The sequence below is a fragment of the Ailuropoda melanoleuca genome, chromosome 5 (assembly GCF_002007445.2).
Source record: "Ailuropoda melanoleuca isolate Jingjing chromosome 5, ASM200744v2, whole genome shotgun sequence".
NCBI lineage: Eukaryota > Metazoa > Chordata > Mammalia > Carnivora > Ursidae > Ailuropoda > Ailuropoda melanoleuca.
Window position 1 is genome coordinate 83,886,208 of NC_048222.1, and position 23,389 is coordinate 83,909,596.

A 23,389-nucleotide genomic window follows, 5' to 3' on the forward strand; every position below is an offset into this window, starting at 1 on the left:
AAGTAAAACAGAGTAAAGAAATGTAATCATAGCATAAAAGTAAGTATTTATTCAATATTGAAACAACTCATACCAAATAGAATTCAAATTCTTCATAAAAATATTGCAGTATGTTAAAATTTATAGAGAATTCTTGAAATATACAACATGTGCAGTAGTCAAAGTCCTAGAGAAGTTCACACAGAAAATTCTATAATTAGTGATTTGGACATTTCAGTAACTCTGCGGTTTCTTCAAACCTGCAATACAACAAATAAATAATATTAAGTAAAAACAATTCATAATGAGGCATAGGATTTAAGTGGCTGAAATTATGCTTTTGAAACTAAAATAAATTACAGTATTTTTCTTATCTATAGGTATAAATAATAAATTAAGTATACACTATGGCCAGAGGAGAGAAATAGCAACCAAAGTCAATTATGACTCTTTAAGTCTTAGAGCGTAAGTTATTTTAATACTTATCAAATTTCAAAACAATATAGTTCATTAAAGTAGTAGGATGCATAATAATCTTATATAAGTTCATTTCATATTTCTTTTTAATTGCTCTTTGATAACCATTTGTAGTTTCACATTTGTATAAGATACAAGTATCATTTTTAGTAGTGCTTTACCAATAACTGTCTGAAAGACTGGCAATACTCTAATAATACTTAAAATGTCTCCAAACCATCCACTGACATATTTTAAATATTTTGCTAAATCAGTTATCAAAAGTAGATAATACTCTTAACTTTCAACCAAAAATATCTCTGTACTGTTTAATCCCACAATTAATTCCATTAACAATGTTTTACATCACTTGTTGGAAACCAAAACAGTGACTCATCTCACAAACACATAACTGTAGGTGGATTTATTATCCACTGGAGTCCTAAAGGAAATTCCACACCTGATTGAGAGACCTTTAAGGTTTGAAACACATATGCACTTTCTATATATACTGTAATCCAATACAATTCCCTATAGAGAAATGAATTTCTGTTGCCCCTTCCTGTTACTTACATTTTTTTCATCCTTTCCATTTTCTGGATTGTTGTTTCCTTTAATTTAAAAAGCAACAAATTTAGGCGATTTCTCAAAGTAAACCATCATCAAAGATGGACCATGAACATATAAAACACACTTTAAAACATTGCATTAAGTACTATTTACTTATCATAAAGAATTTTTACGAGAGATTAAGATTTACAGTTTCACTATTTTTCTTGCCAATGCCATCTACAACTAAATCTAATGCTTGCTTGTTCTCCTGACCTTAGAAAGGAAATCATCTATGCAGCTGCCAGCTTTTCTTACCTCTGAATTCTCTTTCAAACCACAGTAACTACCAGTTGAGGTTCTGGGAGTTGAATCCGATGACACTGTACTATAGCCAGAGGATAGAGGAATACTTGTTTGCCTCTCTGCTTTGCTTTCTCTACCTGTGGAGAAATCCATTTTTAGATTACCTTTCCTTTCACAGTGGAGTCATATCTAAAAATTTTATGTATAAAAATTTTATGTATAAACTGAAGAAAAACAGACATTTAATACGAAGTGGCTGCTGTTATAGACCCAGATAAATTTTTATTATTCTTTTAAGATAGCAACCTAGACATAGAGATTTAGATGTTACAAATAGGCCAATAAAAATGACAAAAGGTACTGTTACCTTTATGACAAATCAATTGAATAAATAGGCAAGTTCACAATTTTTAAGTCTAAGCTACTGACTCAGGTATATTCTTTTTTTTTTTTTAAATGACTTTTTATTATATTATGTTAGTCACCATACAGTACATCCCCGGATTCCGATGTAAAGTTCGATGCTCCATTAGTTGTGTATAACACCCAGTGTACCATGCAATACGTGCCCTCCTTACCACCCATCACCAGTCTATCCCATTCCCCCACCCCCCTCCCCTCTGAAGTCCTCAGCTTGTATCAGGTATATTCTTAAAGCGGTGGTTAACTATTACTAACACTGACTATACTTTTTAAAAATCGAGAAACATTCTATCCTAAGTTAACATGTATGGAAAAAACGATGCTTAAAATTCAGGGTTTACAGATTTCTTTTTCAAAGAATTGAACAACTTTCCACTTTCGGTATGCTGATACCATTTATTCAACAAAATGATGGCAATTTTTTCCTACAACTAAACCAATTATAAAACATCACAGATAAAACATGCTGCTATTAAATCAATCACATAAGCCCTATGTTTTAGTCAAGATACATATGGCTGCAAAATCAAGGCCCCCCAAAAACAGACACCCACTTAAACTGACATAGGACAGTTTTATTGTAAGCCTATACAGACAACCTCAATTAGGTAAAAAGTATTGCCACCTGAGGACTGAAACGACTTTTACTTTTATCTCACACGGAGCCAGGCTCTTTTGTCTACTTCTCTTCCCTATTTACTCCATTCCTCTGCTTGCTTATCAGCATGAATTTGAACAAAATGGCCAGCCAGCCCAGGCTCAACATCATTTGACTGACTCTGTATCCTAATTCCAAATTCCCAAGGGAGAGAAAATGATCTGGCTTTGGATTAGTATTTCCTGGGTTAGGTGTCTACTTTTGATCCAGTTGGGTCAAGATCACATGGTGATTAGCTACACCCAGATCCTTTAGCAGGGACTGTAGGCAACAGATAATTTCAAGGAATAATTTGAAACTAGGCAGGAACTATATCTACCATCCCCTAATCTTGGGTTATTTTCTATGGATAGAGAGAAGTGTTCTCTGAACTAAGCTGTTGAAAAACAGGGGGGTTTTGAGTCCTGGGACAGGAAATAAAGAGTGGGAAGACAGAATGGAAAGGTGAAGTAATGGTTCTCTGTGTTTTGCTTTCTGGGGCCTAGACTTGGAGGCATCTATCTAGCCTTCAAGGGTGTACCTCATGATGGGAAAAACCTGGTATCAGGCAGGATAGGGGGCTATTTGGAGACCCATAGAGGGCATTCCAGAGATTACAAAATGGGGCATATACTGAACACCAGCCATATTTGATAGCCAGATCAGTTAAGTGTGTATTACTTTCTGTGACAATTTTTCCTATTGTTTTCCTGAGCCTTTAATATAGTCTTCCTTGTTTAAACATAATGACTTCTTAGCTGGACTAAGGGAGACTTGAGAAAAGAATTGGTAACTAAGCTCAGGTTGGAAAGGAAAGGGCCCTGAGAGTAGTGGCCCCTAATTCCACTGTTGTTTTGGAGTTTCAGAGTCACTGCTAATAGATCTCTGCGGAGAAAGGGTATCTCTAGGATCTATATTTTCTAGTCAACTCTCTCCATGTGACCATTAATCTTCCACTGCCAACTTTGGAGAATTACGACCTGATTGCATTAAGACACTAGTTGGGTCCTTTGCCATTTAACTATGCAGGTTATCTCCCACTTTTTTTTTTTTTTTTAAAGATTTTATTTATTTATTTGACAGAGATAGAGACAGCCAGCGAGAGAGGGAACACAAGCAGGGGGAGTGGGAGAGGAAGAAGCAGGCTCACAGCAGAGGAGCCTGATGTGGCTCGAACCCATAACGCCGGGATCACGCCCTGAGCCGAAGGCAGACGCTTAACCGCTGTGCCACCCAGGCGCCCCTATCTCCCACTTTTTGAAAGTTTTTCGCATTACACCACTTTGTTTTTACAAAAGACCCACATTAGTATCTGTTTTTGCTAACCAAAGAAATCAAGGAGGATGTTGACTTTTATGAATAAAGGTGAAAAATGAAAATAGTGTTCAGCATTTGTTTTGCAATGAGTCATTATAGAGGCCTCACACACCCTGAGAGGGGAGAATGGCCCTGCCAAGCACCTTCCCTGGGAGCTACACTCAGCGGCTCGGCAACAGGCCTCCACAGCTTTGAACTGTTTCTGTGAGCAACTGTGCTTTATCACAATTTAACTGTGCATCCATTAGAAAGATGTGTCCTTAGGTATCAGAAAAGCCTAAGAAAAACATTATTTTTTGGGTCTGGAAATGCTCGAAAAAATTTCAGTATAAATTAGTGGTAATTGCTTCTTTGCTTTACACCATTTAGGCATATGAAAGGTTTCATAGTAATCTCTTCTGATAGTGGGGAAACCTGTAATTCGTAAGCCAGTACTTGCCAATTAGGGAAAAATTTATGTCCAACTGGTTTCTGGATATTTTGTATTAGGTATATCATACATAATTTAATATTTTCAAAAGTGAAATCATTATTTTTTCCCAAACCTTCTCCTTAATTCTGTATTTTATTAAAGGATAACAACTATGTATCCAGTCACACAAGTCAAACACAAGTGATCAGTCTTGACTCTTTCCCTCTCCTTCACCATGTCTACTTCTATCAGCAATCAAGGCCTATCAATTCTAACAGCTAAATAAATTACTTCCTCTTTATCCTCACCATCATAGCCTTAGTAGATACGCCCATTATTGTGAAATAAAGATCACCGAGGAACCCTTCAAATTACTGTCCCTCCCTGTGTTACTTTCCTATAATGAATCACTACTGTTTTACGATGACCTCTATGAAACAAATCTGATATCAGCTTTGCTAAAAATCTGCCTACGACCCCACATAAACTCCATGGTTTTGTCTTTCCACTCTTCTGCTTTAATTTTCTTCATATGCCCACATGTACCCTTCCTTCTAGTCATACTGGAACCACACTCTTGTGATACCATAGCTTTATTAACATTTTTCTTGGGAGGAGAAAGGCACAAAAAGAACCAAAGCAAAAACAAAGCCTCAACAGTCATGGCCTATCTAGTAAGTAACAACTAGATCACTCTATCCCCTACTGAACATAACAAATTTCATAGAAAATGAACATATTTGAGGTCCCTTCATTACCGTGACTAAACAAAATAAGACGGCTCTGTCATGCATGAATATAGACAAGGATACCAGGTAAGCAGTAAACACACAAATGACCAGCTATAGTCCTCTCCCAACTAACATAAGTGCTTCTTCTTTTCCACTAACAATTTCAGCCCCTTCTTCATTCTTATCATCTGTCATCAAACTGTTTCCTGCTTCTGCTATCACCCAAACTAGAAGAACCCTTGCTTCTTTAAACTGTCTCCAAAATCACCCAACATAAGTCTAATCCTTATAATAAAAGACTCTTCTCACTGATTTTTACCAAGGCACAGAGACACGTTACAGCTCCCCATGGAAACACTTTCTGATTAAAGGAAAACAAATCAGGAACTTCACAAAAACCATTCCCAACTTAACATAATCCTAAAATCAGGTTGGAGAATTATTGCTCTCAACTACCAGGTGAGATCAAACTCTGCTTCCATGTAGCATGTATATGTAGGTGCAAAGTGTAAGAATTTATATATAGACTTGATTCTTTTAATTGATGACAGCTGGATTGTAAACTTTTTGAGACCAGATATTTACCTTCTTCATAATCTATAACCCATTTCAGATGGTTGCCTGTCTGCTCATCAGTCTAAGTCACAGCATAGCAGCTTAAACTTATATATATGTTAACTGAATGGGTTAAAGGTATGTTCTGTCACAATATTAATAAAATTAGAACCATGAAAATGCAAAAGCAAAGTTGGAAAGGCAAGGGTTTGGTTTTTTTTTTAATTTTATTTTTTTATCTGACAGAGGGAGGGAGGGAGAGCGAGAAAGAATGAGCGTGTGCACAATCAGGCAGAGCAGCAAGCAGAGGCAGAGGAAGAAGCAGGCTCCACTCTGAGCAGGGAGCCTGACATGGGGCTCAATCCCACAACCCAGGGATCATGACCTGAGCCGAAGTTGGATGCTTAACTGACTGAGCCACCCAGGAGTCCCAGGAAAACGCAAAATTTGCAAATAGCAGGCATTCAATATTCTTTCACTATATAAAAAATTGAGCTCTATTATATACAGATATTGGAGATAGAAATACGGACCTAATTTCTGTCTGTTAGATAAGGTAAGATCTTGACCTCAAGGATCTCAGAGTTAAGATTTGGAATTTGTTAAATAAGTGAATGAATGAAAAATGCAAAGAGGAAACATTTTACCAAATCTGAAATGTGTAGTTTAAGAAGTTTAGTGCCCGAACCACTATGTCATGTAAGATATGTAAGCTGGCTTTTGAAGCAATCCTTGGCTTCAGTAGTCTGTAAGTTCAATACTGTCTTTGTTCTAGGGGTTCTGCAATTTTTAAAAAAGTAAGGCTTGGGAATATTAAAATTATCAAATATCTATATAAATGATCCTCCTGCAAACTCCTTACCATACCACCAATACCACTGCCATAAGATTAAAACTTACCAGGATTCAGAATATCCATGTCATTACTAGATTCATAGTCTTCATTCATTTCACTTAAGTTTATATATTCATTATTCTGGAATAATACAGATTAGTATTTAGAATAAAAGGAAAAGAAAAATGTACTCATTTTATATTCTTACTATTAAACATAAATACAAAAATGACATGAAGAATGTTTAAGCATTTTTAACTGAACCAGAAATTGAAATCCTGAGTAAATAAAAAAACGAATTTCTTAGATTTGACGTGGCCATGGCAAATTTAGTTGACTGTTTCTATGAAACTTAAATTTGATCAAAGTAAATGAGTGAAAACGGGAAGTCATAATTTTATTTTTTCCTAGTCATTTTTTCTTTTACCAGTATAAATAGGCCATTTATGCTATTAAAGAATATAATTTCAAGGTTCTCATAAAAATCAAACATTATCTTACCTTATTGTAAATGCTTAGAGCTGTTCAAGCATTAACAGCTCTAAAAGCTGACACTAGAGAGTTTTGCCAGGTTATCTTAGCTGATGAAGAGAAAAACAATAACCACAACAGCAACAAAATAGGCTGTATCTAAACAGGACCTCACTTCAACTAAACATTTTCCCACTGCCTTAATATTATCTTAATCAGCTTTTCTAAATATATAAATGTTAAGGAAAGAAAATACCTTTTTAGACAAAAGCATTTCTGTTTCAAGAAGAGTGACACGACTTAGAAGATTAGTCCAGGTTTTTTCATTTACCATCACTTTTCCTTTCATTTTTTCTTCCAAAGAGTCTAATCTACTCTCTACCAAAGTCAGTTTCTGAAGCTTTTCTTGGCATTCAGCAAGCATAGTCTGTAATGCAGTAATCTCAGGACTAATTTTAACATCCTAAAATGAATAGAGAATAGAGAGGTTAAAAATTGTATCACACAAACTGTAATTCCTTTAAAAATCCATGTATCCCCATTTTCATTGCACGGTGTCATTTCAGTAGTGACAACAGGCAGTATAGCATGAGTTGAGTGATCTGTAGAGGCGGAATGCTTGGACACAGAAGCTACCTCATCTGAGGTGTATGACCTTGGTGTCTCAATTTCCTTATATAAACTAAACACACACACACACCCACACACCCCCCCCACACACAAACCAGGATCTACTTTATGCGGTTCTTGTGAAAATTAAATCATTTGCATAAAGCTCTTAGAACAACACCTAGTGGTATGAGAAAACTGTCACTAACTAGCTTTTTTGTAACAGCCCCTAAGCACAAAGCTAAGAGGGAGTGACAAATGACAGTGCATTGAGACTGTTCAGCTTGCTATAAAAAGGAAATAAACTTCATTACCATGTGGTAGTTTTTATAAGGGACAACTGTATACTGTGATGTAGAGAAGTCACAAGAAACAAACGAAAGATAGAAAAAGAAGTTTAGCAGGAGCAGTACAGATTAGACGCTATAATAGGGTCTGTGACAATAAAGTAATAGAAAAACGATTCTAAGAGTGAGACAAAAGGACGGCAAGGGCCCAGAAGGGAAAATGAAATGGCAGGAGTGTACCAGTTTTTCCATTCATTAATGAACCGAACAGACAGTAGAGAACCTTTACTGTTCAAAGTAGTATTTCTCTGTCTCTCACCAGACTAAATTTCCTGAAGTAAAGTACTATCCCTTACCCATCTTTTTCTTACCCATAACACCTGGCCCAGTACCCTAAACATAAGCAGCAAATATCCACTGAATCATATAGAGTACACTTACTTATTCTTAAATAATGGTAACAAAGGTGTTATATTATGATTAATAATTCAAAAGGCTAGAGACATTCCAAAGTTTAGATACTGAAGTAATCATGTACATCAAAGTAAGAAATACCGGCATCTGTTAAAGAAGTCCAAAACTCTTACTTGTTGTTCAGACTTGATTTCAGGGAACTTTACTTCAGGAACCGTTACTGCAGTAGTGTTTATGGCACACACATCAAATGCTTCACTAACATCTGTTACAGTACTTATCGTGTCTTCGGGAATGTTAACACCACCTTCATTATACAGGTGACGGATCACCACAGCTTTTTTCTGCATAGAGAAAAATATGTCAGAGCTGCTTCAGTGGTTTCTTCATACGATTATTTTAAACATAGACACAGTAATTTTGCAGAAGAAATATTCATCTTCCCTTTAAGATTTACCAGTTTAAATAACATATTAAGGTATATATCAAACACTTGATTAAACTATGATTATATATTAAACACTACTGATTACTCTTACTAATATTTTGTGTGATGAAATTGTGGTCCTGATTTTTAAAGCGTTCTTATGTATTAGAAAAATTGAAATACCTATTCAATGATGTCTGGTATTTGATTCATACTGTTTCAGATTTGGGGGGAAAGATGCTAGAAAAGTGGTTACGATAAAGATGAAACAAGATTAAGGAGGGCTTGATAAACTGCTGATAGTGGGAATGAGTACTTTTTTTAAAAGATTATTTATTTGACAGAGAGAGAGAGAGAAAGAGGGAGGCAGACAACAAGCACAAGCAGGGGAAGCAGGAGGCAGAGGAAGAGGGAGAAGCAGGCTCCCTGCTAAGCAGGAAGCCCGATATGGGGCTCAATCCCAGGAGATCAGGACCTGAGCCCAACGCAGATGCTTAACCAACTGAGCCACCCAGGCGCCCTGGGAATGAGTACTTTTATAAATGCTTGAAACGTTCCATAATAGGTTGCCACATAATTCACATATAAATAATCAAGAACTGGCTCCATGAGGAGGATCCATTATATTGTTTTTCTAATAAACAAGCCAGAAGATATTAGACCTTCAGCTAGTAATTCAAACTTAGTGACAAAGGGAAAGTTCTAAGAGTAAGGCATGAGGTCCAACTATGCATTCACACAAGACTCTTCTGCCTGCTCCTTTTACTATTGACAGACAGCATATGCACTATAAAGATGTCATATAATGTAAGATAGAATGCACGAATCACACTCTATAGAAGGTACTGGGAAAAGAGACCATTTGCTTTAGTATTGACTCAATCTCTGCCTATAAAAGTACTGATTCCAACTTTTCTAAGTTGGAATACTTTTAAAATTTATTTAAATTTCTGATAAAGATCTGGTGTCAATGATGAAATTTTGATTAATAACAAAGAATACTTTGTTTCAAGAAAACTAAAAACAAGTTTAATGCCTTGAAATTTTGCACCTTATTAGAACAATTTAGATTATTACTCAGCCCCAAAACTGAAATAGAAGATTGAAAAATATATCTAGTTATAGTAGCTCATATTTAGTTAAGTGCTTACAGTGCCTGTGCTAAGCACAGGAAGGTTACAAAAAAAACAGTATAAGAAAATTCCTGTTCATATAAATTCTAGTTAGGGAAGGATATTATATATAAACCATTTGGAAATTAAAAATAAAACTGTATAAAACTAACAAGAGTTGGATAAGTTAAAGATTCAAGTGTACAAGAAGTATGGGCACTTATTCAGAAACACGTATCTTTTAATTCTTTTTCTTATTGCTCTTATTACCTGCAGCAAAACAGGTATATTTAAAAAAAAAAAGTAATCAAGAACATTTTTCCTCCAGTAAAATATCACTTTATTATAAAGGCATAAAAGTATCTTTTTAATGGATTCTATTAATTTAACTCATGCAGTTTGGATTGGGGAGAAATAATTCTCTAGATTTTACTTCAGCCAGAAACTATTCATATCTTTTACCTAATTACACCTTAATTATTTATCTGATAGTCTATCCTTCAATCTCAGAAATGGTCTGCCCAAAGTGGAAGACAGCTGAATATATACTAATTGGTATAAGGTAATATTTTGGCCTCAAAGGCTCTTGAAATGCATTGAACTCATTCAGCCACTAGTGCTCAAAGGAGACAAGGGTAGGTAAGATATTTACTAGCAAAGAGAAAATATTAAAAAACCTAACCCAAAACCAGATTATAGGTCTAGGGACTCTCAATCACTGGATAATATACACTCCTAGTATAAAAATATGAATGTATGCAAATGAATCATCATAACCTATCACAAACTAATGGTATGCTCTTCATACATTCCCATGTTTTAGAAAGACTAGATACATAATTAAGAATACATGTCTAGACCACATAATACAACCTTCCCAAATCACTGCTATTCTATCGGGGGGAAATGAGGCAGAAGTAGAAATTAGAAACATAAAGAGAAACACTGTTTAATTTTACATTTCTATCCTCTTACAATGTGAAGACCATCTTCTAAAGAACATGGTATACTATATCTGACTAAAATGTTTTACTAGCTACTAGTCAGAAAGTGAAATTTGTACATTGATTAATTAGGTAGATAATTCTTAGCACTTACACATTTTCTTTGTATATTCTTACCTTTCCTGAAGTCATAAACCTGCCAGTGATGTCAATGCCAAAAGGTTCTGTAGATGTCTTCTCAGTGCTTGAAGAAGGTTCTGACTTAACAGAACTGATTTTCTTTCTTTGTTGTGATGGAATCTTAAAAAAAAAAAGTATTAAGACTAATTTTATGTGAAAGCTGACATATATTTAAATTATATTATTTAAACGTTCATATATGAAATACAACTGCCAAATGATAAGACTCTAATGAGACATGTCTTGAAAACTAAGTGAGGAAAATGTGTTATGTTTGAACTGTTAGCTTAGGACTAGTAGATCTGTCACAAAAGTGTAAAAACAAATGACCAGTATTTAAAGCAAACATCAGGTATACAGTCACCCAAATCTGTGAACAATGCAGTAATTATATTTCTGTGTTAGTTTGCTATGTAGGGTATTGACTTCATACATTAAAATACTGGGCCACTTGGAATAAGTTTAAATAAATTAATAAAATTACCTTCTCAAGACTACTCAATTCCTTGTGCTTTTTCATCACACAATTCAAAATATCACAAATAATTTGGATTTTCCATTCTGCAAATCCACATTGGAGAAACTGCTTTTTTGTCAAGATTGGTTTATAATTAAATTGATCACGAAGAAGCTGTAAAAAGGGTAAAGAACAAAATGATAAACGGCCACCTGGTCAGGAATGTAGTACCACCTTTGAGAGGAGAAGGAGGATCAAGCCATTAGATTAGGGTATTCAAGAGGTTCGCAGGGGTGGTGTGAGTCATGAGGTAGGAGAGGTATCCATGTAGAACACAAGTAGCTAGGAAGTAGCAGAGACTAGAGGGCTGTGTAGGGAGATGAAAAAATACAGCCAATGATCAAAAAGTTCAAATATCCTCATCAGTACTAGAAAAACTCCGTAACTTACTAGATAATAAAGAATACCATACCAGATGTCAGAAAAATCATAATTTGGTTCATTCTTCCACGGCATGACTTATTAGACAAGTCAGTAGGCCTCTGGGTTTCAATGTCTCATTTGTAAAGTGAGAGAAATAGATTAACTAGACCAGCAATTTTCAAAGCCTACATTATAGAACCCTAGGATTTCTTAGAAGTACCTCTTAGGTTTCCATGAAAGCTTGCTGTGGTTAGAGGCAAAGATAGGGAAGACTAAACAGAGACTCTACACATAAAAGCTTCCATTTCATCAAATGCAATTCACTACTTTAAAAAAAATCTGATTTGATAAATGGGTTTTACTCTTTTAACAAGAATGAGAAAACCAGTGCTTGAGTAAAAATTAATGATAATCTGGAGGTATTTTTTAATCATATGAGATTAAGTTCAGTGGACACAGAGTACAAATGTAGATACTGGAGCAGATATAAGACATGGTTCCAGACCTCAAGGAACATAAAATCTCAAAGTGGTAGTTCCCTCTTACTAATAACTAAATTAATCATAATTCTATAAACCACAAACTTTACTCAATAAAGTCACATTTCTAGCTTGTGCCAGTATGCCAAATTTTACTAAAATTTGATATAAAAAATTTTGACATAAAAATGGTAACCAATGACAAACTTTTACCAACTGCCACTTATTAGATTATAAAACATGGAGGGAACTTAAATTATCTTTATTATAATAGGGACAGCGTCTAAATGAAAACATGTATATGAAAATACTGTCAACTATATGTGGTAAACATATATTTAAGAGGTTATTATAAAACATTACTCTTAAAAAATCATTCAATGGCTTCTGAAATAATTATTTCATAAGCTCAAATACCTTATAGACAGTGTCTATAAAGCGCAAGTCATTCTTTGCTATGAGCTCTATATTGGATTCCATCAGAAGTTCTGCTACATAAGGTGAATATGAGGTAAGGGAATAGCTGATGATGGGCAAAGATGCTGCTGTATCTCCCTTTACCAAACTGTTCAGGAGAAAAAGAAAAAGATATTTAATGAGCATAATTCCACAAAGTTAGATAAGGAAGGAAGTTTAAAATATGGTGACAATAATTTATAAATTAACACTTACAGCCAAATAATTAGGAGATACACAAAACCCTTTAGATTTCATCCCCTACTCTAACTCAGTATAGACAAATCACCATGAAATAATAAGTTTATTTACTTAAACAGCTACCTCTTTAGTAATAATACAGTCTATTCACCATAGTGTTTGAGTTTCCAAAGCTTAGCCTTACTTGATCAGTCCATTTTCTCTTGTTACATTACCTCATTTGCTGTTTACAATAAACCTGCAAAGATAAAATATTATGAATGCTACGTTGCAGACGGGAAAACAGGGCTGGAAAGGACATCTACTATAACTGGGCTGATCGGTTTGCAATCTTCCACTCATATCAAGCAGAATAGAAATCTGTGCCTTAGTACATACAGTATGCTAATTCCTCCAGTCTAGAAAGGCATCCCATTCTTTTCTGCCTGTTATTCACTCTTATGAATTATTTGGCAAATCTCAAGCCTTCCAGGAAGCCATCCTCAATTTTCTGATCCACACGGATCTCTCGCAGAATGAATCGCAGGGCATTTAGTGTCTGATGCCTCCTGCTCTGTCTTGTACTTGTCTTTACATATGGACCTTATTTTCTCAATGTGAAGTACCTTCACTGGTTCTCCCACAACAAAGCAAGGAGGTATTTGTTCAATTAGCCAGTTCTATGTGTTCAACGGAAGCACAAATGTACTTACAGAAAACATTTGTTTTCCACAAAATTCAAGACATCCATAAATTTCCGCACCCTCACCCAAATTTTTTTAAAAAGGCAGAGAACTAAGTATATAATAAAATTACATTTTATTTTTCAGGACTTATATAAATTATTTATTTTATATTTATGGGTACAATAATACTCTACCCAATGAGATAACTGCTCTGGCAACCTTGTCCACTAGTTCAAAACAGGAAATGAAAACAATATTTTGAGCAGCAAAATCTGTCCATTTTATGCACATTATGACTAGAAGACAGCCGGGGTCTACATTTAATACCTCTTGTTTTAATTAAAAAATCTTGATTATCTAGTTTCTAGGGACTTTGATTAGAAATAGTAAAAAAACAGATATCATAAACTGGCACACTGACATAAACAGGAGATGCTGAGAAAAAGGTTAAAAATGGATAAGGAATCATCGAACACTACATGAAAAACTAATGATGTACTGTATGGTGACTAACATATCATAATAAAAAAATGGATAAGAAATATAAGAATCAAAATACGTGGGGGGGGGAAGTATATAGGTGGGTGAGGGGGGTAACCCGAATAAGCAGCAGCAAGTAGTGTTACCTATCTCAATAAACCCTGAAGAGTACCATGTTGTGAAATAGTCTAAATTATTGTTCTTAATGATACTCTTGAGTCAGTTAGAAAACCAAATGTTTAGATTCCAAACTCAAAGGACAAGAGAATAATCGGTATATTTTCCAAGTATTCCTACCAGAATGTATCTTAAAATGATGTTTCAAGTAGTAAGAAGAAAATGTGGCTATTCAAACTGGGTAAGTCCCGGTGAGACAAGAAAAGAGAGCTGTCCCTGTTTTAACGAAGCAGGATCCGACTGCCACATGCTGTGGAACACCTTCTGATTCTCACACAGACGGCCTGGAATCAGTCATTAGAGCTCAGCTTTCTCCCACGGTCCTCACTATCCTTTCATTTTGCCATCTCTTGGGGTTAGTTCTCCCCACGGTCCATCCACGCACATATGTAAAGCACATCCCTAGAACATCCACTCTTACATGTAAAGCATGTTATTCCAGGATTTTCTTTTTTTACTGTTTTAACCAAGTTTGACTCTACTACTTGAACACATAGCTAATCTGGACTTGTCCCTTGACACTTACTCATTGAATAAATGTCTAGTTAGCTACTAACATGTGCCAAGCACAATTCTAGATGTGGGGATAGTGCAGTGAACAAAACAAAGTACCAGTCTTCGGCTTATATTCTAGTGGGGAATACTTTTAATCAATAATCCCAGATAAGAAGAAAGAAGTATTAAGGGATAGAAGATGACAAGAGTACCATATTTAGTTAGCATGAATATAGAAGAAATGCATGTTGCTACATACTACAAAACCAAATAAATCATATTTGGAAAGTGAAAACTACAGTGAAAGGTTCAAATGCAGTCTATCAAATGAGTTAATAACAATCTTTGCGCAGTGTAAGTTGTCATACAAAATGCATTAAGTAGAATCTTCCAAATCAAAAATACCATCTAACTGAGTGTGAGAGGATAGCAAATTATATAATTAATGAGATCCAGTATACTTTAATGAGTTTAAAAGTTGTATAGAAACCATACCTTGTAATATTGTGGTTCTACTTCTATAAGGTGTTTCAAACCTCTTGAGTTAGAATTTTTCATTGATTCATACTTAGAAAAAAACCCGTAATTCCTTGCCTTATAAAATATTTTAATCATTTCAAGGAGAATTTTAAAACAACCCAGGTAAAACCATTCTCTACTTAGATACACCACCAATGTCAAATCTTACCTCAAGTCATTATCAAAAAGAACACAAATAAGTTTGATACATAGCTTACCCAACACAATCCACCTCTTGAGGATAATTTAGTGAGCGAAGCACTTGTTCTAGGTTCCGTAAGCTTCTTTTTAGGTCACCTGTTGCCATTATTTAACATAACATTCAGCTCCAGCTTTTAAAATAATCTAATTTTTCACCTAAAAATAAAATTTTTACTTTAGGTGAGAAAATGTAATTTTTCACCTAAAAATAAAAATCCACAAAACACTGGTTAAGTCTATTTCTGAATCTTCTCTATTTTCCTCACATCTCTTACAGGCACTTATCATATTTATCTTATCTTAGCTATTTCTCAGCTAACTTATCTACCCTCCTGGTCCAGTGCTCTAGTCTATCTACAGTATATAAGATACGCTTTTTCCCAAATACTTTTTCTTTACAAAAAAATAGGTTTGCCTTATGTTCATATTCTTACAATGTGCCTCATGATACTCTCCCAAATATTTTATTTTGAACAAAGTACCATTTGGGAAGAGACATCAACCCAAAATAATCTCCATCAATAACTATTGTAGATGCTTATTTATGATTACATAATAAAATCAGTAAAAAAAAATGGAGACAAAGGAATTTATTACAGATTTAGTCATTATTCCCAGGGCTTTGACCTCATATAGTTGCCAATAAGATGCTTTGCTTAAAAAATAAAAATAGATGAGTTAAAAAAAAATTAAGATTTGGCTTGTAAAATATGGCAGATTAAGTGCATGTTATCTTTATTTCTTTTGTTTAAACATCCCTAAAATGAAAGTAAATGATTAAAAACCATATATACTCACCAGGGCAAAATGAATTAGAGGGGATTCCACATGACAGGAGAAGTATCAACAAAATTTTGGAAGATGGAAAGCAGATGAATAAGTGAAAACCAACCTAGCAGAGCAGAGACAGGCTAATCCTATCTGCCCATTTAAGAGGAAACAAACAGCAAGCAGCAAGATAAGTTCAGAAATGAGGGGCCCCTAATGCTTAGGAAAGGCTAAGGGGTAAGGCCAAGGGGGCTGAAATAAGGATGATTATTTGAAAGTCCATGTAAGGAGCTGCTAAACCCTAGATTTTTACTCTCCTTCCCACTTTACCCCCTCCCACATATTTTGTTCAGCTAGGCAACTACCTCTCTGCTTCCCCAGGTTTACCAATGAGATTTTAGATAATATCAGAGAAGAATTAATAATTTTTTTTTAAAGATTTTATTTATTCTTTATGTGACAGAGAGACAGCCAGCGAGAGAGGGAACATAGGAGGGGAGTGGGAGAGGAAGAAGCAGGCTCATAGCAGAGAAGCCCGATGTGGGACTCGATCCCAGAATGCCGGGATCACGCCCCGAGCCAAAGGCAGACACTCAATGACTGCGCTACCCAGGAGTCCCAGAATTAATAAATTTTAAAAAATCAGTTGTATGTCATTAAAATTTAAAACTTCTTTTCTAAAAAGACTTAAGAGAATGAAAAGATAGTTCACAGACTGGCAGAGAATATTTACATACACATACTGAATAAAAGACTTGCTCCCAAAATATACAAAGAACTCTTATAAGAATAAGGAAAAAAAAAAAACCAAGCCAATTAAAAAATAGGCAAAGTATCTGAACATACATCTCACCAAATAAGACATACAGATGCCAATCACATAAGATGCCCAGTATTACATTTCATTAGGTGATTGTGAATTTAAAAAAAGAGAGAGCAATACAACTACAGACCTATTATAATGGCTAGAATCCAAAAAACTGATGATACCAAATGCATAAGGAATACGGAACAAAAGAAACTCTCACTTATTGCTGGAAGAAATGTAAATGGTGTAGTCATTTTGGAGGACAGTTTAGCAGATACAAAGCTAAACAGTCTTACCATACAATCAGCAATCATGCTAACAAGGTATTAACCAAATCGAACTACAAAAGTATGTACATATAACATCCTGCACGCATATGTTTATAGCAGCTCTATTCATAATCGTCAAAAAGTGAAAGCAACCAAAATGTCCTTCAACAGGTGAATGGATGAAAAAAAAAATCATGGTACATACATAAAACAGGATATTTAGTCAGCAATAAGGAAATAAGCAGCAACAAAAAGACATGGATGGACCTTACTGCATCTTCCTAAGTGAAAGAAACCAGTCTGAAAAGGCTACATACTTTATGATTTTAAATATATGACATTCTGGAAAAGGCAAAACTGTAGTGACAGTGAAAACAAGAGAGATCATGGTTAAACAAGGACTCAGAGGGAAGGAGAAGAGAGAGTTAAATAACTAAATGTAGGGAAATTTTTAGGGTAGAGAAATTATTCTGTATGATACTGCAGTGGTAGACACATGACAGTATGCATTTGTCAAAACCTATAAAACTGGATAGCACAAAGACAACAGAACCCTAATGTATGCAACCTTTAAAAAACCATTTAGAAGTTGGAAAACCCCAGGACAGAACACAGACTGTGACAACAGAATCTAACCATATTACCAATGTGTGAAACAACCTCATAGAAGGGGACGGGTGGAAAAGGTGCTAACTAAGTAACTTTGGAAATGAGTGCAAGGCTAAAGACAAAACCACTTGCATATAAACACTGTACCCTAGTTTATAAAGTTGTTTCCCATGTACTTGCGAATTCTGATACTTCTATGCATACACACTGGAATTGAACAATTAAGTAAACATATAGCAGAACAGAAATCAAGTATCCTACTTCTAGAGTGGGAATTTATAGATCAGTAAGGAGAGGAGACTAGAATGAGCATCCCTGCCTAATCGAGTAGAGTTAGAAAATTCCAGTATGAACTCATGTTCAGCTTAATATAGATACAGATAGTTATACACTGAAGTACTTCTAGATATGTGTAGATAGACAGCTAGTGTACACACATTTCCTTTCTCTGCCAGCTGAAAGTGATTAAAAGCAACAACACCCCAGCAGTAAAGAGCAAACCTTACATTCAGATCTTAGTGTGTATAATATTCTCCCATAAAAGGAACCAGGACTCACTGTAGAAATGGTTATTCTAAGACTGGGATAGACGATATACAAGATGAGCCTGAAGTATTACATAGTTCCAGAAAGTGAGAAAGTATACACAAAACAAACCAATCCCAAGGTAATGGGGTATGTCAACAGGACACAGGAGACAAATGAAACAGCACTATAGTTCAGTGCATTAACAAATCAAGGAGGAAATGTTATCATTTGAATACATTTCATAAAATTCAACATCCATTCGTAATGTAATTCTTAGGACACTAGAAATGGAAGGGAACGGTGTGCCTTTGATAAAGAATATCTACAAAAGAAAACCAAAAACCAAAACCAAAAACCAAAAAACAACACCCTACTGCAAACATCACACTTCACAGTGAAATAATGGAAGCTTTCTTCCTGAGACTGGGAATGAATCTTGTTCCCTCTCATCATTTCTCTTCAACATTGTACTAGAGGTCATAGACAGTACAAAAATGCAAGAAGAAATAAAAGGAGTAAACACTTAAAAGGAAGAAATAAAATTGTCCTTATTCACAGATGACATAATTGTATATAAAAGGGTCCAAAAGAAATAAGTGAATTTAGCAAGGTAGAAGGCCAGTCCATAAAAACCAGTTGTATTTCTCTGTATCCCTCAAGTAATTATATAACTTTTAAAACAAATTTTCTATGTATAAACCAATTAGCCTAAAAGTATCATAAACATGAATAAATGTAGTAAAGATGTATAAGACCTCAAAACAAAAAACCCTAAAAGTTTACTGAGATGTATTAAAGAAACCCTAAATAGAAAAAGTATACAACTTGTTTAAGGATTGGAAGACTCAAAAAACTTGATCCACAGATTCAATGAATTCCCCCCACCCCCCCAAAAAAAAATCTCTCAAGGCTTTTTTTTTTAATGGAGATTGACAAGCTGATTCAAAAATGTATCCAGAAATGCAAAAGATAAAGGATAACTAACACAATCTTGATAAAAATCAAAATTGAAGGACTTAACCACTGGATGTCAAGACTCATTATAAAGTTACATTTGGTTCCTCAGAGAAGCAAACTGAGGGCTTCAGAGGGGAGGGGGGTGGGGGAATGGGATAGGCTGGTGATGGGTAGTAAGGAGGGCACGTATTGCATGGTGCATGTTATACGCAACTAATGAATCATCGAACTTTACATCAAAAACCAGGGATGTACTGTATGGTGACTAACATAATAAAAAAATATTATTATAAGAAAAAAAAATAAAGTTACATTCGGAATTAGTGAAAATATGTACAAATAGAAAAATGGAACAGAAGAGTCCAGAAAAAGACCATGCATATATTGACACTAGATTTATGACAAAGGTGATGCTGAGTAGCCTTGGAGAAAGGATGGTCTTTTTCAATAAATGGTACTGTGTTAACTTAATATCCAGATAGAATAAATAAATCTTGACCCCTTGATGTAAATGGTACCTCACATCTTTTACCAAATTAATTCCAGGTTTGTTGAAGATCTTAACATAAAATGTAAGACAACCAGGGTTGCTGGAGATCATAGAGGAGAATATCTTTGATCTTCAGATAGAGAAAGATTTCTTATCTTATGACTGTTAAAATGAGCCACATTAAAATTAGCAACTCTGTTCATCAAAAGACACCTTCAAAAGAGTGAAAAGATAAACCACTGAGAGAAAATGATGCTGCCGATGTATAAAACCAACAAAAAGACTCATATCTAGAATATGTAAAGAATTTCCTTCAAAGCAATAAGAAAAGGAAAGACAATAGAAAACAGGAAAGAGACCTGAACAAGAACTTAACAAAAGAGTAAACATGTGAAAAGACATTCAGTCTTATTTATCATTAGGATATTCCAAAGTAAATCCAAAATGTGAAACTGTAGAACATCTGAAACTCACACAATGCTCTGGAAGGGTAAATTAGTACAATTATTTTAGAAAACTTTATGGTGTTATCTACTAAAGCTGACACGTGCAGGGCCTGTGAAATAGGAATACAACTCCAGAGAATATATGTACAAAACAGTATGGTATGTATATGTGCACCAAAAGACAGGAATAATATTTGAAATTTTAAATAAAATAGTCCATTTTGTAAATCCCAAAGAAAATACCATGGAATTATATTTTTAAATGATTCACTGTATGGTATAGGGCTTTTAGTAGATTCTCAAAGATTATTCCCAAAAGAGGTTCATATAATGAATAAATACTGATAGGTAAATAAACGGTTAAGAATGTTTGCCAGAAAGAGCTAAAAGGCTTCTGAACTGTAAGTTTAGTCAATCAGTAAGGCAACACTCAGTAGCACACTTAAAAATATCTATTTGTAACTGTCCATGGACACTTCATAGAAGGAAAATATACAACAATACCTTGAATAATGAATCCTCTGGGAATGAAGCTCCTTTAAAATGAAGTCATTGACATTAAAAACAAAACAGAATAATTCATAAATCAGGTAGGGTTAGTATAATCTTTTCCCCGTCAACATTCTAGCAGTTACCCAAGACACAAAATATCTCCTTAAACACTTTCTCTGTATTTATGCATAACTAGAGGTAATAAGGTTACCTAAATTTGCAAATCCTAAATTTAGTAGGCTTTCTGTTTTAAGGCCCTAGCCACCAAATTCTGCTTTCCCCCCTCTTTAGGAACACAGCATCTTCCTGTTCCAAGACTCCTCTCCTTTAGCAACATGGTAAAGAACAGGTTACTGAGTATAATTTATACACTCATGCATGGATTTTAGTATTTTTCAGTTAATCAATTACTTCTAAATATTTACATTTTTAGGCAGAGAGAATTTCAGGTACTGCCAAATGGGAGATAATAAGAAAAAGAAGTGATCCTGAAATAACATTATACAAAATATTGGCCAAGAAAATAAGCCTTATTTAACAACTTTTAGGATGACTAGGGAATAGATAGACATAGGGATGCAGTAAGAAAGGACTTCCCAAGACCAGCCTTTACTTTCCTGGGAAAGATAAAGTAGGAACTAATCTGGTTGTAACTGCAAAAAATATATATATATATTCTTGGGTACTGCCACTGGGCAGTACATGTAGCATTGTATTAAACATTGTATTAAGTTCCAGACCCACCTATCTTAAGATGATTCTTCTAAGGGTACCTTTTCCTCCTAAGACATTCTAAAACTTTAATATAAATTCTATCTCCCTCCACAGACTTTAATTCTTCCAAATGTATATTCCATGTTTTATTTAACACTTTATGGTATCTTTCCTTTCTCTGAACTCCTGGAACATGTATCAATGTCTCATATTATTTCTACCTCTGATAATGGATTTTCTGACAACAAAGTATGTCCTTGGAACACATCCTCTTCAGTACCAGCAGAATAAATATTTTGAAGAAGAGTAAGATACAAGTACAGGTTGGATCTGTAGGTGAAGGAGATAAGTAATAAAACAGGATAGAAAAAATAAAGGGTTTAAAAAAAAGTATTATACAATAAATGAAAGCTACTGTTCTACATTTTCATGAAAGCCTTTGCTAAATCTACTATAAAATTGAAAAACACTATAAGATAGTAAAAGACAATCTACAAGTTACGCACATTTTAGCACAGTACTTTCAGAAATGAAAAATAACTTATTTTTAAAAAAATTGATTAACGTTTTCACTTATAACCCTTATCAAAAGAAATTAAGAGAAAGGAGCCATTACTCCGCTTGTAGCACAAATTCAACTATTAAGATGGACTCAGTATTGCTTCCTAGCATCCTCCAGAGAGGTCTCTCTGCAAGTCAGAACTACTACACTAAACTTACGGGGGGGGGGGGCAGACTTCGTGAAAAGGGTATACAATAGCAGTTTACGATTTTTAATCTAGCTCAATCTCATTGCGATTAGAGGTTTTAAATGATGCCTCCCAATGAAATGCCATTGAACTCAGAGTGATTTTCCTTCAGAATGAAGCAAGTATGCTGACTTTAATGATTATGGTCCATGGCTAAGAGTTTGTGACATACCTTACAACACTACGATATTATCGAAAAACCGTGTATCAAAAATAGAGTAGATATGAGGTAAAATTAAGTTTATGAAATTTTCTCAAAAGATATTAGGGGAAATACTGACCTAACATAGGTAGAAAGGTCTGGAAAAGGGAAAACACAGAAAATTGGGAGAAAAACAAAGCGGGTACGGGACAAGAATGGAGCTCAGTAGGACTGCTATATTCACATATAAAACTGCTCACAAATATAAAACAATTGTGTATAATTTTAGAAAAATAGTCTTGTGTACCCATAATTTCGGAATCAAAATGTCAAGATCGATTTTTTTGCGGCAAGGGGGAAAAAAACCGTAAGTGACGTCTAGAAGGTAGAGAAATACGGCAACCCAGGGAAATGCAAGGAAAACTCACTACTTTCCCCTCTTCCTTCTAGTCAGCGTTTCGGAGGAGTAGGATCTTTCCTCAGCTCATAGGTTCCAACTGAAGGAATCAGTCTGTAAGTTCCCAACGATAACCCTAAACTGAGAGAATTAGCTGCCACGATTCTTCCTACTTCGCTGTTTATCATAAGGCTATACCTAGGGCAAGGCGTACCTAGGGATTCCCTCCCTCCATTTTATTTAAAAGGATGAAAAGGCAGACCTGATCATTCGCTCCCGCCCGTGGTTTCGGTAAGGGCAGCAGAAAGAGGCTTCCCCTGCTTAACCTGGGGCACACTCTCGCCAGCGTCCCCAGCAGCCGCCGAGCAAAGAAGAGGGCCCCCGAAGGCCTCTGGCCCCACACAGCAGGGAGAAGAGGAGGTAGCATATGCGACCAGAGATAGCCACCGTAGCCCAGCCTCCAGCAGCTAGTCGCTGCGGCCGGACGCTTCCACCTCCGCGCACCCCTCGAGTCGACCGTTTGTATTTAAACAGTGGGTTGAAGCCCGCCACGCGCCGCGGGAAGACCTTCAAAGCTGCCGGCTCCTCGGTGCTTCACGATTCCTCGCTGCAGATTCCACACCACGTTTGTCCAGACCACTGAGGAGACTGACTCCGCGGAGAGGCTTTTCAACAGCCAGTCCGATCCCAAGTTACAGCTTAAAAGTCTGTCTAGTGTTGATACTTAGAGTGGCTCGGGGTGGGATGTGAGAAACAGGGAATCTATAGCGAATCGTAAGCACCGGGAACAAAAATGCTTCTTCTCTAAGGCTCACAACCCTAA

The 23,389-nt window shown here is 35.4% G+C and overlaps 1 protein-coding gene across 4 annotated transcripts; it reads right to left on the reverse strand.

The window, feature by feature from the left end:
- CEP44 (centrosomal protein 44) lies at positions 1-23,340 on the reverse strand. Of its 4 annotated transcripts, XM_011229167.3 has the most exons (13): positions 22,829-23,340; positions 21,500-21,608; positions 20,577-20,608; positions 15,215-15,353; positions 12,421-12,568; positions 11,129-11,275; positions 10,642-10,764; positions 8,155-8,325; positions 6,928-7,134; positions 6,266-6,341; positions 1,303-1,427; positions 1,009-1,046; positions 1-239 (listed from the first exon to the last, which is right to left on the reverse strand). In XM_011229167.3, the coding sequence occupies exons 4-13, from the start codon at positions 15,301-15,303 to the stop codon at positions 197-199; spliced, it is 1,167 nt and encodes a 388-aa protein (XP_011227469.1). In that variant the 5' UTR covers positions 15,304-15,353; positions 20,577-20,608; positions 21,500-21,608; positions 22,829-23,340; the 3' UTR covers positions 1-196. The 4 variants fall into 4 exon arrangements, with proteins under 4 accessions (XP_011227469.1, XP_011227468.1, XP_002922681.1 ...); XM_011229166.3 differs by lacking the exon at positions 21,500-21,608; XM_002922635.4 differs by lacking the exons at positions 20,577-20,608; positions 21,500-21,608.
- Between the last annotated feature and the right edge of the window lie 49 nt (positions 23,341-23,389).

Coding starts and splice junctions, on each gene's coding strand:
- CEP44 (XM_002922635.4), bottom strand. CDS start 15,303: ATGGCAACAGGTGACCTAAAAAGAAGCTTACGGAACCTAGAACAAGTG. Junction 8,326..10,641: donor GGTTTATGACTTCAGGAAAG/GTAAGAATATAC, acceptor TTCTCTATGCAG/AAAAAAGCTGTGGTGATCCG. Junction 240..1,008: donor ATGGAAAGGATGAAAAAAAT/GTAAGTAACAGG, acceptor GTTGTATTGCAG/GTTTGAAGAAACCGCAGAGT.